Source organism: Anopheles darlingi, chromosome 2, assembly GCF_943734745.1.
Source record: "Anopheles darlingi chromosome 2, idAnoDarlMG_H_01, whole genome shotgun sequence".
Taxonomy (NCBI): Eukaryota; Metazoa; Arthropoda; class Insecta; order Diptera; family Culicidae; genus Anopheles; species Anopheles darlingi.
In genome coordinates this window covers 63,335,767-63,353,556 of record NC_064874.1, presented here as the reverse complement: position 1 = coordinate 63,353,556, position 17,790 = coordinate 63,335,767, and the positions used below count along the sequence as shown (strand labels likewise).

General features: G+C 50.8%; 3 protein-coding genes across 4 annotated transcripts in view; 1 reads left to right on the top strand and 2 right to left on the bottom strand.

Moving 5' to 3' along the window:
- The window catches only part of LOC125948036 (G1/S-specific cyclin-E), a 215,933-nt gene that overhangs the window by 146,574 nt on the left and 51,569 nt on the right, over positions 1-17,790 (bottom strand). The gene's annotated exons all lie outside the window — the stretch shown is intronic.
- Positions 15,469-16,399, top strand: LOC125948045 (uncharacterized). The gene is made up of 2 exons (XM_049673683.1): positions 15,469-15,836; positions 16,038-16,399. The coding sequence occupies exons 1-2, from the start codon at positions 15,543-15,545 to the stop codon at positions 16,131-16,133; spliced, it is 390 nt and encodes a 129-aa protein (XP_049529640.1). The 5' UTR covers positions 15,469-15,542; the 3' UTR covers positions 16,134-16,399.
- LOC125948044 (uncharacterized) lies at positions 16,488-17,659 on the bottom strand. Its single transcript, XM_049673682.1, has 2 exons — positions 17,575-17,659; positions 16,488-17,509 (listed from the first exon to the last, which is right to left on the bottom strand). Exons 1-2 carry the CDS (start codon positions 17,583-17,585, stop codon positions 16,990-16,992), a joined length of 531 nt encoding a protein of 176 aa, XP_049529639.1. The 5' UTR covers positions 17,586-17,659; the 3' UTR covers positions 16,488-16,989.

The following is a 17,790-nucleotide window of genomic DNA, read 5'->3' as shown; positions in this document are numbered from 1 at the left end:
CCTTGGCCACGACGAAGGTGTCGAAGGTAGTTTGCCAGCCACTTCTAATCACATTTCTCCTCTTTCTGCAGCAATCGTGAAGCTTTAACCACCACGGTATACTACTACTGCTGCTGCTGCTGCTGCTGCTGCTGCTGCTGCTGGTGGTCACATCAAACAAGCACTGTTACACTAGCGGCCACACACATAGACACACACACAGACACAGACACAAACACTGCGACACTAATGGGCAACCGTAGAGCAGATAAGTAGACGAGTTACACTTATTTACGTCGTGGCTTTGATTGGATGGTTTGGGTTGCGGTGCCTTCGGCCTAACCTGAAGCGTAGACACACACACACACACTGCGCGAGCACACCAAGTGCGGTACACGTTGGGCCACTGGGCGTCACTAGGGACCACAATTATCCTAGTGGAGCTGCTGGTCGAAATGACGAAACGCGGCAGCTACTGGAAGGAAGGACACGCACACACAGACACATTCACTACCCAACGGCACTGTAATCCACTATTGATGAAGGGCGTCTGTTTTGACGTAAGGGGGAAGCGTCAGCCTGAAAGCAGTAGAACACAGTGGAAGTGATACCATTGTGGAGCCCTCTCTATTCAACCAGCATCTCGACTCCAAACAACAATTAGCCCAGAAGAACCGTGATGGTGCCCGTGATAGCCGATGGTGTGATGGTAGCTGAATAGAACCGCGAAGCCTACTATGACAACACACTAAGGATCACTAATCGTTTGTGGATGAACACACACACACGACGGCGACGGCACACCTACATCGCTACATTGTACCGTGCCGTGTTGCTGCATCTCCATTGTCTTCAGAGACCGGGAGGGGGGGGCCGACATCGTCAACTACTTCTGGTACGTCTTGTCACAGAGACATCACAAGCCTAAGCCTGCATCGTGTCTATCTGTCTGTATCTTAACGCGAAGCAATCCTTCCGGCCATTCCGAGGGTCTCTGGGGATCAGCCCAGATTTCCTTCAATCGTTCCTTCGTTCGTTCAGTTTCATGAAGCTATTTTAACATCGTACGCCCTATAGCACAGCAACAACCAAACTCTTCCAACAATCCCGACACACACACACAGACACACACCAAACCAGACCGGCACCAGCTGGCAATACACAAAACAAAAGGTGAGACACGGGAGTTCAACAAAACAAAACAAAAAAAAATGCCTTTCCGGCACAAACGACCCGGTGGCACCGACACGAAAGTGGTTCGCTATTGTTTCTTATCACTTCCGGAATACAAACGACAACGGAGCCTTTGTCTTGTGCTCGTTCCGGACACACTGGAGCCTCACCAGAGGTTTCTTCACTTGATTCGTAGTTCTTTCATTCTTTCGCAGTCCGGCCAGTAGAGAACGGAACATCGGATCGGATCAGATGGCGCCGAGGGCAGGTACAGTGCAGGTTTTGAAAACCTGCTATTTGCATCTCAGATTCCTTCCGTCCATCTTTCGTTCGTGACATACTTCCGAGTGCTCGATGCCTCCTGGGTGCTATGCTACTCACGTAAATGCCACTCCCAGCGCAAACACACACACACACGTACGCGGGAATTGGCAAGTTTTAATCCTCCCTTTTTTATTCCTTCTCCTTCTGCTTGGCTGCTCCTGGGTATAGTGAGAAGCGTTTTGCTACCAGACGTACCAGTCTACGTATCCTATGGCTGGTACCTCAAAATGGCAGATACCTCACTAGCACAGTGTACTGATACTGGTAACCGCGAAACCAACTGTAAACACCCAACAGAGGAGAAGAAGAAGAAGCTTCTCACGATAACTTTCTCTATCCTGCAACTTACAAAGACACACACACACACATACATGGGCACAGGGACACCCACAATCTCCCACTAATGTGTACGCAAAAGATACACCACGCCACGGACGAGAGCTGCTGCTTCTAGGCTGCTTTCAGGTGGGGTACCAAAATATGGTCGTGGTCGTCGTCCTCAGCTGGTCTCAGCGCCGTCGGTCTGGCACGAGCGAACCGCGAATCGGATGCTGCACTAACTTCATATCAAATCAACAGCGTGTCCTCGCACTCGCAGCGCCATTCGAAACGATGCTCACATTCATTCGCTCTCTCTCTCGGCTTCGTGCTGCTCACTAATGCACGATGCGTGCGATCACCATGGTAACGTGGGCATCCAGGAGCCTGCTAGGTCCCGAGTGTCACCGAACTGCCCGTCGAGAGTGGCTAATGGAACCCGTTCGTTGTTGTTATTGTTGTTTGGTTCATAGTCGGAGCGAATTCTCCAACCGAATGCTGGCTGCCCGATCGTACCGCTTGGCTCTCCAGACACCTAGACACTCCGTCGGTCGGTCTACTCGCTCATCCGCCGATGCTGAGCAAGAGAAACATAGAGAGGATCTGGAAGAAGATCCGCATCCAAGACAACCAAGATCTGGACCCATCTGGACGCTTCCCTCCCATCAGGTGTTGGGGATGCAAGCCAGCATCCTAAGTTCCAAGATTTTCTTGTTTTGCTTTGCGCGCTGACTACATCACTACATGTTCCTCGATACGCTGTTTCAAGGTCTGCATAGTCATAGTCTGCAGATGCTACGTAGCAATTGCACCGATATGAAGCACTTATTGATTTCGTTGTTCGGCCAATCCTTGGCGTACCAGAAGTTCCCGGTTCTAAGTAGCCAAGCTACGCCTTCGCCCATTTCAAGGTCGATTGCACACAAAACGGGCAGACACAAACACACACGCGCTGACACACCTTCCGAATCCCTAGACTAGACGCAAATCCGTACCGAACCCTTGTCACCGGAAGACACTAGACGCCACCATCGCTTCGCAGGACGTCGGAGAAGGTCATGTAACGATTTCTCGGATCCGGTACCACACCGTCAACCGGTCGAACTCTGTTTGCTTCATACTGTTTTCTTTTAAAGACAACTTTCAGTTCAGTTCAAACGCCCATTTCGCTGGTCGAGAGTGGTAGTGGCGGTTGTAGCACACCATTTGGATGACATAATGGCATTTCGCTATCACGCAGCGCACCAGCTGCAACACGTAGTTCCGTCCTGTCGACGGGTGGCCTATAGTGGCACGATAGATTGTTTCCACTTCCTATCGTCCACACACACACACCGACGCACACAAGGACCGTACACTTCCAGACCGTTGTATATGGCGGTCCATCCAAAACCGAGCGACGGCAGGGCCCCCGGAATAGCAAAAGCGGACCGAGCGAACCGAGCACTCCAACCGAACGCAACAACACACTCCACCGTTCGCAGAAGGACACGGCTTGAAGCTCCCGAATGGTTTTAGCGTCCCGAAATTGATTGTCCAATAGGTTTGAGTGGGTTACAGGGGAAGGGGGAAAAGGGGAGGAAAGCGACGTTGAAGGGCACTCCCGGAAGTGCCTGATGAGGTGGGGGGGGGGAGGGTCGGCGAAGGAGTTGTTGATTGGAAGGATATCGGTTAATGCGCGGACCGCGCGATCAAGCTCTCTTGGTTTTTGGTTTGTTTTCTTTTCTCGTTCGTTTTTTTTTTCCTTGGGCTCTATTTTTCTTGTCATCTAATCCATTATCTTTCTCCCTTGCTCTCTATCTCTTCTATTTTCTCTCTGTATCTCTCTCGCTCTCTCTCTTGACTACTCTCTCTCTCACCCTGTCTATCTCTTTCGTCTTTTAGATAGATTTTCCTTCGTTCGTCGTCTTCTTGTCACCCCCATTCGAACCCCATCTGTGCAACCAACACACACACACACACACACATCCAGCGTGCACTGTGCTGTATGTGTGCTGTTTCGCACACTTTTGCACAAAACACACACTCACGACAGTCCTGTGACAGGACATCCCAAGACGAACGGCCTCATCCGGACCGGAACCGTGGCGGCGCGGGGGTGGGAGGGGAGGGGAGGGCCCTTATCAGTCTATACTAGTTTTAGGAGTGCCGTGATGCCGACAACTAGAGAGAGCTAGTGAGACAGAGAGAGAGAGAGAGCGAGTGAGAGCGAGAATCTGCAGGCAAGAACAACGGCAAGAAAGGAAAACTTTTAAGTTAATTAACCGAGCAGGCAAAAAAGAATTGATTTATCGTGACTGTACGCGGCATCCACGGACGAGGCGGTCACGCAACGGAACCAAGGATTGCGGAAACCAGAGAGCAATGGAGAGCGAGACAGAAAGCGAGAAAGAGAGAGAGAGAGAGGAGTAGAGATGCCTTATCACTCTGGTCTACACACTGGTACCAGGTTTCGGACGTTTGTGGATCACTGATTTCACTTCACTAGCCAGCGCTTGGCCGGGGTGGGATACTTGTTGGATACCACAGCCTACCTAGATAGACGAGACGAGGATGAAGAACCGCAAACCGGAAGAACCGGAAGACTAGCGGAGAGTCCGAAGACAGACGAAGGACAGAGGTGGGCGCGACGTGATGTACTTGGTGCGCGTGGATACGGTGGAACGCCCCGGGAGTTGCGGACCATCCTCCATACACGAGCCCGGTGGAAAAACTGATTGACTGAGCGCGACTCACGGACCGCCGACCGACGACGGTTACTCCGGCCTCCGGTCCGGTGCCCACCTCCCTGCTTCCCGCTGAATCCTTTTTCGTTGCCGTGGCCCCCCCACGGTGGATCGTAAAGCCGAAAGCGATCTCGCGCTCTCCGAGCAACGTTGCTCTCTGCTGCTCAAATGCTCCTTATGTATGTGTGGGTGAAAAAAGAGAGAAAGAGAGAGCGTGAGAGAGTGAGTGTGGGTGTAATTGGGGGAGTTTTTTTGGATCCTGATATCCTAGCGAGGTGGCGAGTTGAGGCATGACACTAGGATCTGCGCTAGGATCTGTGTGCGCGTGTGTGCTAGTGTCGTCGGAGGTCGATGGTAGTGGTGTCGCACCACAAACAGCACCGCGTTATCATAGGCGTCTAGGATGGGGGATCCCTTTCCTACGAAGGAAGTTGTTGTCGAAGGTTGGCTGGCGGCGGTAGCGACTGATGGCCGATGGAGTTAGAGCTCGACACCGACACAATCATTTCTTCCCCAATCTGCTCGAGAGTTTTGATTCAAAATGTTTAGCAGTTCGGTGCAGTTTGAAGTATTAACTGAACACCTATTTTACAAACCATTGTTGACTATTGTTTTGCACTTTATTTTGTTAATTCAAAGTTCATTATATTTATTTGACAATAGTATGTGTTACAAACGATAGGATAATACAGTGAGGTCCGGAGGTTCGTCTTTCCAAACTGGTAATGACTGAGGTTATTTTATAAGTCATTGGATTGAATTTGAATTAAGCTACTATTGTAGTATACAAAAGAAGACAAGATTCAATCAATCAAGCGGAGTATTATTTCTCATTGCCTAGGTCTAGTGTCTAGGAAGATTTACGAAAAGAAGCCTAATTTAATAAATAAATCAAACATTCCCCAGTTCTAAATCGAATAAATCGTTACTCCAGTTCCTAGTAGCTGCAAGCATCTGAGATACGCAAACAAATCTATTCCAAGCGTCAACGGTGCGTCCTGCAGGACTCTCACCCTCAACTATTCCCTTACTACCCTCCGGTACCATGCCGTACCATTGGAAGCGACTCTTAAACGCCAAAAAGACCGTTTGATGGTGGTACTGCGCACCAAACAATGCGCAAAGTTACTTCACAACTCTCTCTTTCTCTCTCACTTCGACGAAGATTTCGTGTCTACCACGCCACCCGATCGGAACCACCCACACCCGAAACATCCTCGCGTGTTTCGGTAGGAATGGCATTCAAAGGATCCGACTATGCGTGAGTCAGTATCCAGTAGTATCTCATGCTCACGCCAACAAGCGACTTGGTGCGTTTTGTGAGAGCTTCAGCGTTGTTGCGGGACTTCGTTTTCGTCCTTGGAAGAAAGAAACCTGTCCTGTCTTACGGGAGTCTCTTGGAAAATGGATTGTTTACATCTTTTTAGGGCGACTTCCACAATCACAACACCTTCCAACTTCTCGCTAGTGAGACAAAGCTCTATCTGTAGCGACAAATGTCTGGGGAATCTTATTTCGACGTACCTACGAGATTCTGGCGAACTTCATTTCAGGGCAGAACAATGGGGCTAACGTTCGCAGGAGTGAGAAACGTTCTATCATCTGCACGAGTCGATAGCAACAGGTAGCATTCACGAACACTTTCGCGAGAGAAGAACTCTTCTCTTCCTCGCATAAGCTCTATCCTTGTCAAGAGATTGCTCTTTAAGTCCTCAGAATGTCGGAAAGAGAATTCGTACATCGCTGTCATCGGGAAGTGATAAAGTTGGACTCAGCAAGTCCAATTTTCAAACATTTCCCGAAGGAAATTCTGACTTCTAAAGCGAAGAGACTTTTAGAACAAAGTAAAGTTGTTCAAGAAGCTCAAGACCCCAACGCCACTTTCAAACAGTAGCTGGACCAACAGCTGCAAGCAAATATCGACTTACCTTGTTCCTACTCATCTAGATATCAGTTTCTTTCATAATGTTTCCCATTTTCTTTCGCCTTTTTCCCACACCAAACAAAGCTGTTAACCAATTGTTTATGTTTTCATTTCACCCAAGCTTTTCAGCCATTTTATTCATTTGGCTTCTTCTTCGAATTGATAGATACATTCCACACGGAGGGAAGCGCCGCGCTGGGTGCACGGGTTAAACGGCGTTCCAAGGTGCCAACCCTTTGCTCTCTGCCCGGCTGGCGAGGGCTAGGGCTGGTTAAGGAGGGGTTTGGAAGGGGAAGATGGGAATGTACCTCAGTCTTGTCGGTGTATTTGGCGTCGACCGCAGACCCCCGGGGGGTTGGGGGCTTCTTATGCCTCGAACATCATCTCCTCCTCATCGTCGAAGTGCTTCTTGCCGTGCTTCTTGCCATGCTTCTTGGCCTCACGGTAAGCCGGGGCGTGGGCAGGAGCGTGGTGGTAGGCCGGAGCTGGAGCGTGATGATGGGCCGGGGCCGGAGCGTGATGGTAAGCCGGGGCCGGTGCGTGATGAGCCGGAGCGGCGTGTCCGTATCCACCGTGGCCATGCTCGGCCGCCTTGCACGGAACAGCGACGTGATGCGGGTTGCAGTTGACCAGCAGGTTGTGGCCGCACTTGGCAGCCGGTGCCACCGCGTCGTACGTGTACTCGACGGCCGGTCCGGGGACGACGTGGCCACCATGGCCATGACCACCGTACTTGGAGGGAGCCGCGATGGCCACACCAACCACAGCCAACAGGGTGATAGCGATGAATCCGTTCATCTTGTTCTCGAAAACTGCGAAACTGCTTAGCCGGTGCTGGAGTGACTTAGGTAGGATGTGCTTCAACAGCTGACTGATGATCTTTCTGCTTCGTTCCGGCTCATTTTATATCCCCCAAAATCTCGGCATCACCACTGAACAGACACTAGCGACAGGGGCAGGGGCACAATAGGCATAACAATAACACACCGGCGTGCTTGGCGTGCTTTCAGCCCTTTTCTAAACATCACCACCAGCAGCAGCAGCAGCAGACCTTCAAGGCCCAAGAGGGCCGTAGGGCGCATAGTTTGCTTTACTTCACGCAAGCCAAACCTGCTTCATCCACGATTTTCAGACGTTTATCAACACACGGTTTTTGGGCAATGTTCTTTATTTTTGTTACGGCAGCACAACGATGTTGCCCTACGCAATGCCCCTCAGCAACAAAAAAAACTGGCCCTTTCCTTTTGCAAAGTTTCGCATCTGCAGCACTCAGCAACCGTGATTCGAGCGGCATGGTCACGGGTATGCTGATGAAACTGGCATACTCTGCGGAACCAACTGTTGTTGATCAATGAGAAGCATCGAAGGTGAAAATTGTGAAGGTGAATACGTCTTTTCTATGTCAAAAGCTGATCGCATGTTTAGCAATGTCGATAGTTCCAAAGAACATGGCCAGTATTAACTATTTAGGGCTTATTAAAAGGCCACAGACATTGACGAATGAGCTCATAGTGTCTCCAATTACCATTTTGTGAATGAATTGATGAATTGGTTTTCACAAGCCAGCATTCAGGTTGTGAACAAACACTAGAGTTCGATTTAAAACGGCTAACTGCAGTCAACCAATCATAAAGCCAAAGAAAACTATCGATGAATATCCTAAAAGAACTTTGTTTTCGAATGCCTATCGACTTTAATTTGGGGTACAACCCATCAAATACATCAAATAACATAATAAACTTCTGACGTTCTGAGAACGTTACATCAAAGCCACAATTTGATTTGAGCTATTAAGTGGAAACCATGAAAAATTCTCCTAAAAAAAGAAAAAATGAAACATCCTTACTTCGCCTCTTTAGTAGAAACTTTGGGCAGCTATAGCCGAATTATAGAACAAATACAGGGAAAAAGCATGCAGAAGACTGTTATGTCTCTTTTACATTCATTTAAATAGGTTACAGTTTTTACTTCTAAAACTGAGCTTCCTTCCGACTTCCGAGCGAAGAGAGCAGTTTCCTACAGTTTTTTTTTTATTATCTTATTATTGGTTAGTGTCAATACTTGATCAGCACAAACCACACAGCGATAGGAGTTACTTTGTTGACTTGCCCAAACATGCGCCGGATTCCATCCAGGCATAAGGCATTCGGTTCAATCGTGCGCTAGATTCGGCCCTATACCTATGGCTACTAAGTGGAAGTATAGGGTCAGCAATACAACGACGACGATGGCAATGGCAACCACGACGACAGCAACAAAAAAGAGGCGAAAAACCGCTGCCGATGCACAAACACAACTCACCTGCGCCCAACCCACCTGGAGACCCGATTTTTTTCATTTTTCTTTCATGGTCCCAACAACCAAACCAAATTCGCAACGCAAAGTGTTTAACAGTGGAGGCAAAGCACTCGCCCCTTTTAGGTTTATTGCTTCTTCCTGTTCTTCTTGCGAAAACGGACAACCTGTCTCGACCTGTCACCCTGCACCACCTTACCGTGCCGTGGACCCCTCGATAAGGTCCGTTGAACTTTCCTCTGTCCCATCGTGCCAGAAATCATCATTCGTCGTACCGGTACTCGCCGGTGTCGGGGTGACCGTGTCCACCGTTCCTCCGACCCGAGCGCTTGCCGAGCCCGTCGTGGCGACAACACCGCTCGCTGCCGGCGTCATCGTCGTCGTCGTCGCCGTCGCTGCTGCTGCTGGTGCTCCCGCCGTATCGCTGGCCACCGTACTGGTCGGAACATTGGCCGGCGGTTGCGGGCTGAAGGCAGAGATGACCGGAAGCTTGGGAGATTCGCTCAGCTCCTCCCGGACCGGAGCAGCAAACCCGGGAAACTGTTCGGCGGAAGACATCTTGTACGAGGGAGCGTAACCACTCTGTGCTCCCTCTGGTGTTCCAGCACCGGTTGGTGGTTGATGGTGATAAGCTGGTCCCGGTTGGTGGTATGGTTCGATGGTTGGTGCTGGGGCAGGTGCTGGAGGTGCTGCAGGATATTGCTGATGTCCAGCGTAAGGTGGTGGCGCGTATCCATAACCCGTCGATGGTTCTTGATAGCTGTAATGCACCGGTACTGGAGGGTAGTGAGGTACAGGAGCACCGCCGTAGCCACAGGGTACCCGGGTAACGGTTGGGGTACAACCGATCAGCAAATTCTGGGAACAGCTCGGTTTCGGTGGCAACACTTTGAACGATAGTGACGTCGCCGGCTGTGGTGGTGGAGACGGAGGAGCAGGTCCATAGTCTTCTCCTGCGTATTTTGTTGCCCGGTTGGCCTTCCTACGTTCACCGTATCCGTTCGACGTTTCCGGAGGTGGCTGTTGGACGTAGTCAGGTCGTCCACCTTTGCTGTAGCCTTCAACCGGTCGCCTTGCTTTACGGTCCCGGATCAGTGTCTTCCGACCACTGCTCGATCGTTTCTCCCAATCACGGGCACCTTCCCGATGATAGTCGTTTCCGTATCCATAGTTGCTGCCACCGGTATAACGACTAGGTCGAGCTCGATACTGCTGATGCTGCTGCTGCAGCTGCTGATGGTGGTACTGGTGATGATGCCGGACTGACCGCCGTACTGGATAATACTCCAAACTTTCCTCCTCGTAGCTGAGAAGTCCACTAACGTCACCACTGGAGGGTTCCTCGCTGTACACCGGTGAGCCCACGGTTCCGGCGTACCAACCCGACTGGCCACCACACTGGCCCATCACCAGCACCAGGCGCCCACTAGTGGTGGCTAGTAGCCACCACGCTAGACACACCAAACCGATCCTCGTCGCCGCCATAACGTAACACGACACACTGTACACCCGCCAATGACCGAAGGTCGTTTATATATGGCCAACCTTCTCCCCCTGGGTAAGTCGATGTTGATATGCGCTGCCACCCGCGCGCCTTACGATCACCCGGTACCGGAATCTTCCGGGTTCAAAGCAACCGGACACAACACCAGCACCACGACCAGTTCCTCGAAGCGCACACCTGGCCTGGGTTAAGCGGGTCAAGGGAGTCGCCAACCGATGGATGCTTCCGGATGAGATGAAGTCCCGTTCGCTGGGTGAGTTCTCCGTCAGCACACAAAACACGCGACAGCGCCGACCTGTTGCTCGATCAGACCCGTGTAGACCCGGCCCCGGTCAGTGTTCAATGGAAAATGAAGGTTCGATCGATCGTACCAACCAATCCGTTGGCGTGATTCCTGCTTAGGTCAGCATTAGTTCGACAGTATCGGCGTACATTAGCGCTAGCGGTGCAGAACTGTAGCTCATACCGCGAAATGAGGTTGATCGAAGGGGTCATGTTTTCTTAATTCATAATGCAAAACCAAACCCCGGGCCACGGGCACTAGGAAGGGGCAATGTTTTAGTGATCCATGTCGACATGGCGTTAGACAAGACGGAGGCGAAGGTGGGCGCATGCCATTATTGTTTTTCTTTCTTTCTACACCCCCTTCCCGCTTTCCGGTACCGGTACCGATGGCCGGTTGCAACATGACCCAATTTGGCGCATCATCGGACCATCGGGCCAGCGCAGTGCCTAGCGGAAGCGTAAGATATCTCATTTCACCGCACCGTCCAGGAAACGGACGGATGGTTCTCGCTGCCGCGGCATTATTTGTTACGTCTTGGCGTCGCGCCCTCGCACGTAAACCAAGAGGATTCGATTACACTCCGCGGTGTTTCTAGTAGGCGACGACGACGACGACGACAAGGAGGCCGTATTTTGGTCGCTCGGGCGTGTGTGTGTGTGCCCGTCTAGTGTCAAAACAAGTGATCGACGCTTGCGCCGAAACTCCAAATCCGCTGCGACCGCCGTTGTCTTTAAGATCCCTGCGTCGAAAATCACAGCCAGTACGTTCCGACGGATGAAGCTTTGGCGTTGGCTGGTCGAACGCTACCAACACCGATGGTACAGTACAGTTTGGTTTGGTTTTCATCATGGCGATCGTGCATGCGGAGCCATATTTGTTTATTCTCGTAGTCTTCTCACTTAGTCAACTAGTTAATAGTAGAATCCGAAACGGTCCGGGTACGCCAGACGCCAGCCACCCGTCTCCTCTCACTCCCGGCAGCAACTGCCCCGTTCGTTCAACCATTCAGACAGCCACAGGTGCACTTGCTGCGGGCGCAGCACTCACCGCACATACCGCACTTGCCACAGAGTGCCCGGGCATTCTGCTGACAGGCGGCACATTGCGGAAACCGGAGCATGTTCAGCTGGGGGTACGGATCCCAGGCGGCGTACGGGTTGATGACCATCGAGGGCAGCGAATAGTGGAACCGGGAACGCTCCAGCTTCGATGGCCGTGGCCGATAGTGGTCCGAGTTGGATGCATCCGATGACTCCTGGTGGTACTGTGGTGATCCATCGATCGCAACGATTGGCATGGTGTTAAGGACGTGCGTCTGCTGGTGGACCGCCGAAGAGGAGGAAGAGGGAGTGGCCCTTTGCTTGCGTCCCAAACGCGGTGCCCGGTAGCTACTGAGCCGCCGTTCGTCTTCACCGGTCAGGAAGGGCAGCGAGTGGCGACGCAGCGTCGATTGAGCCTCAGCCTCGTCGTACCGGCCCGGTGGCGAAGGAAGCTCATCCGCTGCCTGTTCGTAGTCGGTGTAGCTGGCGTAGCTCACGTCTTCGGTGCGATCCGACGGATAGTCCTGGTGTGGCGGCGGGATCTTACTCTTTCTAGCAGCCGCTACGGCACGGTTATGTGCCTTGATCTGTTCCAGCGTCCGGGAACGCAGATGTCCCTCGTCCCAGTCGTAGTTTAACCGTCGTGATGCCAGTGAGTCCTGATTCCGCTGGGCGAAGAACTCATCCAACATGCGCTGGCTCGATTGGTCGCTATACTCGAAGGCCGGTGGTGTGGCTGGCCGCTGCTGTGAACCCCTACGGCCGTACATAGGTCGCTGGTTGTCTCCTGTTTCGCGTGAAGAGTTATTGCCCACTTCCGAGCGTCGTGCTGGTACCGGTTCGCCATGGTAACGGCGACGGTTGCTGGGCTGCTGCACTGGAGCCTCCTGCCTTGGACGCTCATCGACGTAAAACTGTTCCTTCAGGAGTGGTTCCTGGGGTGTGTCCTGTCCGTGCTCTCCAGATTGCACTTCATCCAGTTTCTCCTGGATACTCTTCGCCGCTGGCACTGGTGACGCGCCAGGTGGTGAATGTTGTGGGGCAAACATCTTGCGCTCCACACGATCCGTTGCCTTACCATCGAGCGGTGCCAGCTTAGGTATGGCCTGCTTTGATGTCGTCGCCGCCGGACGCCCTGACGCTGGTCCGCTCTTCATCGATCGATGTCCCGGTGCTCCGGTGGCACAGGTCCGATTGGCAGCCTCCTGGTCCGGATCGACCGAGTACACCTTCACCACCACATGGCTATCGGCACCATCCAGATCCGGTTCCGCATCCAGAAGATCAATGTTGAGCGGTTCGCCCTCGCCGTGTAACCGCGCCAGACTCTCGATCCTTGCTCGACGGTTGGCACCGTATGGAGTAACGGTACCGGCCGATATGAGCTCCCAGGCACCGATTCCACCATCCGATGCTAACCGTTCGTTGACAACTTCCTCGCCCTCGAACGGTCCGCCCTCGTCCGGTCCGGGGGTTGCCGCGATAAAAACGACCATCGACACCAGCAGCAACGTACTGCCCAACACGGCAGTTACGATCGTGCACATTCTGCTCATCGAGATCGCGTTCTGATCGCTGAAAGGTGCTACACTGTCCGCAGATAAGCGGACGACTTGTTCGGCCGGCCAGTTGACCAAGGGTTTTTTATATAAAGCGACGGTTCGTGGCTCGTTGCCCACCGCCGGATGACCCCGAACTCGACCGCGCTGCCGTGACATGCGGCGTAAAACATGATAAACAGACGCGCCATTTTCGGGGCCAGTGTTCGTGGCAAGCGTGCCTCAGAGAACGTTTGCACCGTTGGGCCACTGTTGATCTACGGCGGACAGTTTGATGATTCTGTGGAATCCACAACTCGCCTCTTCTGCTGACCTTCGTCGGTTGGAGTGTTGTTTTGCAATGCAATCGCCAGTAGTGCCCGTAGGGTTGGCAAGCACTATAGTGCCACTGGCCATCCGGTGTCGTGGAGTGTCGTCAACTGATATTACATTCTTATTCGTTTTGCTAAACGAGAACGCACCTAATGATGGGTTATTGACATGGGAAAGACAGATATTATGAGTATCTCTTCTGCTCTTCATATGCTACAATTACAGGCGCCACTTCTTTATCCGTGAGAGCATCCTGGAAGTGTCTGGACATCGGCGCATCACCTACGCTCAGTATAAGGCGATGATGAACTGTATCTTCTATCTTGAAAGACGTGAGTATCCAGCGAACGCGCATTCCTGGTATAAATTGTAACTTTCTATCTATCTTCCAGGCTGTCAAGTGTTTGGATTGTTCTTGTTTGGCGGGAATGTGACTTTGGTGAAGCAAATTTTCCAAAAAATCAAATCTGGCGATGATCACCTGTACGACTACGTCTGCAGCAAGGACGCACCTCGTGAATGTGCCGTGGCGTTGCGTCGATTCATTATCGCCTCCAAACTGCAGATCCTACCATTACGGTGCCTGAGCGTCCTATGTGGTTAGTAATGGCGCAGAACAGAGCCAATCCTGCCAAAACCCACTTAAACCTGCTTCTCACTCGATTTGCAGGAAACATCCGTGATGTACCTGCCCGGGTGGTAGCCCTCGATATGCTGAACCTGCTCAAGTCGGAGTACGACGGACCACGGTTACTGTTCGCCAAGTACTATCTCCATTTGATGCGATCGTTAACGCTGCGCGGCTATCTGCGGCCAACGGAAATGCAATCCATCTACAGTCCGTTCGTGGCAATGCCTAACGTCTTCCGTTCCGGAACTCCGGAGATCCGTGCCAACACGCTTACGAAGGCCGCAGTAGTGTTGGAGATGCTGCTGCTAGTCGAGCTGCTCGAAGACAGTGCGGCACTCGAGCACGAGATGCGCAGCACTTTGGCTAGTTATCGTAGCTATCAGCCAAAGAAACAGTAGCCATAAAGATCAGACAATGATGCGCGAGGAACGCCAAGCATACACTGATTTGCTGGAGATTTGTATGGCGGCATCATTGGCCAACATCGGAGCGGTGTCGATTGTGGTCGTTATCTTCGGTCGGCTAGTCGTTGGGGAATGGGGTTTTCATTGAAGGTTGGCGAACCACTTGGCGCATTCGCCGGGTTGTCCCTTCTTTGCCGTCCGTTATCTATTATGGCGGGAAGTAGTCGTCAAGAGATTTAATAACCCATCGGCAGTCCCAACAAATCTCTCTCTCCCTCTCTCTCTCTCTGCATCTATGTCTGCCCGCTACCACAACCAATCAACCGACCTTCCGGTCGTGCCAAAAACGATAAGATAACAAGCGGACCTTCAGCGCATACCGGGGAACTGTGTCACCGAAGCTGATAAAGCATTTATTTTGGGGCCAACGTGCGACCCCCCAATTGTAAGTAAATGCTCTTTTGATGTTCCAGTTGTTTGTCAAAGCAATAGTAGCTCACTTGCCAGAAAAAGACACCTTGAATGAATTGGATATACCATGTGCAAATCGTACAATTCAGCATCCCAGGCCATGCTTTCGTTTATAAATCTCTTTATCGCCTGCGCCGTATGGGTTTGTTACACAGGCCACCCTGCCAGCCCAGGAATGATTCATCGGCAAACAGTTGTACCATACCGGTGATGATGATGCATCCAGCCGAACTGAGCAAGCAACGCTGGTTAAGAAGCCGGAACAATGCACGAACAGCTTCCGTAAAATACGTGCCACGAGAGGAATCATCGACCACTGGTGGCGGTGCAGTGTTTGCATGGAGCAGGTCGAGTGCGTCGTACTCATTCCTCAACCCACATACGCTACTACAGACAAGTTACTCTTTTATCGGTTATGAAACCCTCTCCTCCACTACGAGGTGCATTCGAGCGCGAGCAAATTTTGTGACGCAGCCTTCACCAAACAGAACAAGGGTTGCGCCGATCCGCGCGTCCAAGGAATCTGGGTGGGTTCGCGTCGCGGTGGTGCCTTCTACGATTTAGTCATCGCTTTATGGAGCGCAAATTGGAAGGGAATGGTGATGGTGAACAACCCCTCGCAGCAGAACACTCAACTCGACGCGCAGTTGCTGTTGGAGCTGGGTCGGTATTTCAAGTTCCTGACGCTATCGGGAACGAATCAGTTGCACTTGAATCGCGCTAGTATATCGTGGTGTCGAGAGCGTGGTATATCGTCGTTACAGTCGCACGTCACAACAATCGCTCCCCGGTCCTCAGCCATGTGTTTGTGTTGCGGAAATCGAGAAGGATACGATATCGACGATGCCAACTTCGGCAAGTCGTACAAGGAAAGCTTCAGCACCAGCCAGGTCGGTTATTAGCTTCAGTTAATTAGTTCTGGTGGACAAGAATGTTCCATTTAATATAGTGCTGATTGTTTGTTAAAATTGGGGACACACATTTGCGCGAGTGTTCATTATTGGCTTGGCAACCGATCATCATGGCATGCAATTTAATTGTCCATCGATAGAGTGTTTTATGCCCTCTCTCTCTGTTTCGCTCTCCACCAGACGGCTGAAGTGGGATCTGCTCCGGTCGTGATAGTCAGTCAACCGACGAACGGTGCAACGGTTCCGGCTAGTGATTCCACCCAGGATGCTCGATGAAGCAGAAACTACACGCTGCAACCGGTTGCATTTCATCCCTTCGAATATTATACATCGTCATCAATAGGCAGCGACGCCTTTTAACAGCAACGTGATTCCGTTCCGGCATTAAGCAGCAAACTATAATCATCACGACACGACAGATGATGCCATCGAGTGTGACCTTTGTGGAACGATTAGCGGAATTAGATAATCTATTTCAATTAATTTTTAAAGACCACGGAATAGCCACTATGTCAATAAACTAAACTAAAGACAAACTATTACTAATGCATTTCTTTTGCCTCTTTACCTATTTTAATAGAGATTTCCCGAAAAAATCGAAGAGTTGAAGAACTGATTGAAGCCTTAAGATGCATGTTATCATTTTTCTTATTTATTGTTATTTTGCATGCAATAAACAAGGAATATGTACAATGTACTGCTCATGCTCATTGCCCGCATAACTAAATTCAAAGAAAACTATATTTTAAGTACAAAAATATAGAACGAGTATTCCATTGCAAACAGAGATATTCCGGATGATCTGCATGGCACAAGGTATGCAGTGAGGTCCAGGTCTTTGACAGGATTGGGATTGGGAATCGATACACTATTCATGAAGATTTTTCAGGGCCAATTATAGGCTTTACGAGCAAAGCAATTCCCTACATTTTTTAAGGCAACCACTTTTGATTCTTTCTCATCGTCCATGTGCAGTTCAAGGGTTCAATATAGCAAATGTGGTTCTAGGAATTCGAAACATCAATCCACTCTTCTGACGATTCGTCTAGTTCAATCTCTAACTCTTACAATAATTATCACCGTTCCTAACAGAAAACGATACGTTCACAACAATCGTCTAATCGTCCACCTATCAACTGAGTCTCGTGGGATCCATGCGAATATACTTTGTAAATCGATCCAGAACGTCGCCCAGATCATCGTTGGTTTCCCCTTCTTGTTCTAGCATTCGGCGTTTCCGTTTGCGCGTGATTTCTTCTAGCAACCGTGGATGGTCCTTTAGCCGTTCCTTCAATTCATGTTCGTCCAAGTGATCCCACAGATCCGCATCGTCCATGAGTGAGAGCGGCTTTGCATCGGGATGCACCAGTTGGTTGAATTCCAGTACCGGTTCTTCGTCATCATCCGAGGACGCAGGTGCTGACCGGTAGGCGTTCATAAACAATTCCTGATATGGATCCTCCTCCTCATCATCTGTATCGTTGTCATCATAATCGGAGCAGCTTCCCACTCGTGGTCTGTAGTGCGCAAATGGGCAGTAATGATTTGGTGAATCCGTATCGGAGCCATCGGAGTGGTGTTTATCGTGTGTCTCCTTGTCCCCGTTTTCCCGCAACTCTGCCGTTCGCTGGGCTGCGCTTTCCGTGTCAGTTCTAAAAACCACGTAGAGTTAGAATCTTCTTATAGCGACGATAATCGATTGTTAAATGATACCAACTTTTCGGTCATTTTCAGAAAATTGTTCACTAAACTCTTCACAAAAAATTGCCCGCTGTTTTCTTCAACATTTCACACAAAAACACAGATGGTGCCCAAGAAGCCACAGCCCATACAATATTGATGTTAAAAGGTGTGTTTTCGATGCCGTTGGAGTGCTAAAGTTTCCGTACACGATTTCCCATTGTTTCCCCATTGTTAGGTGCTTTTGCGATAA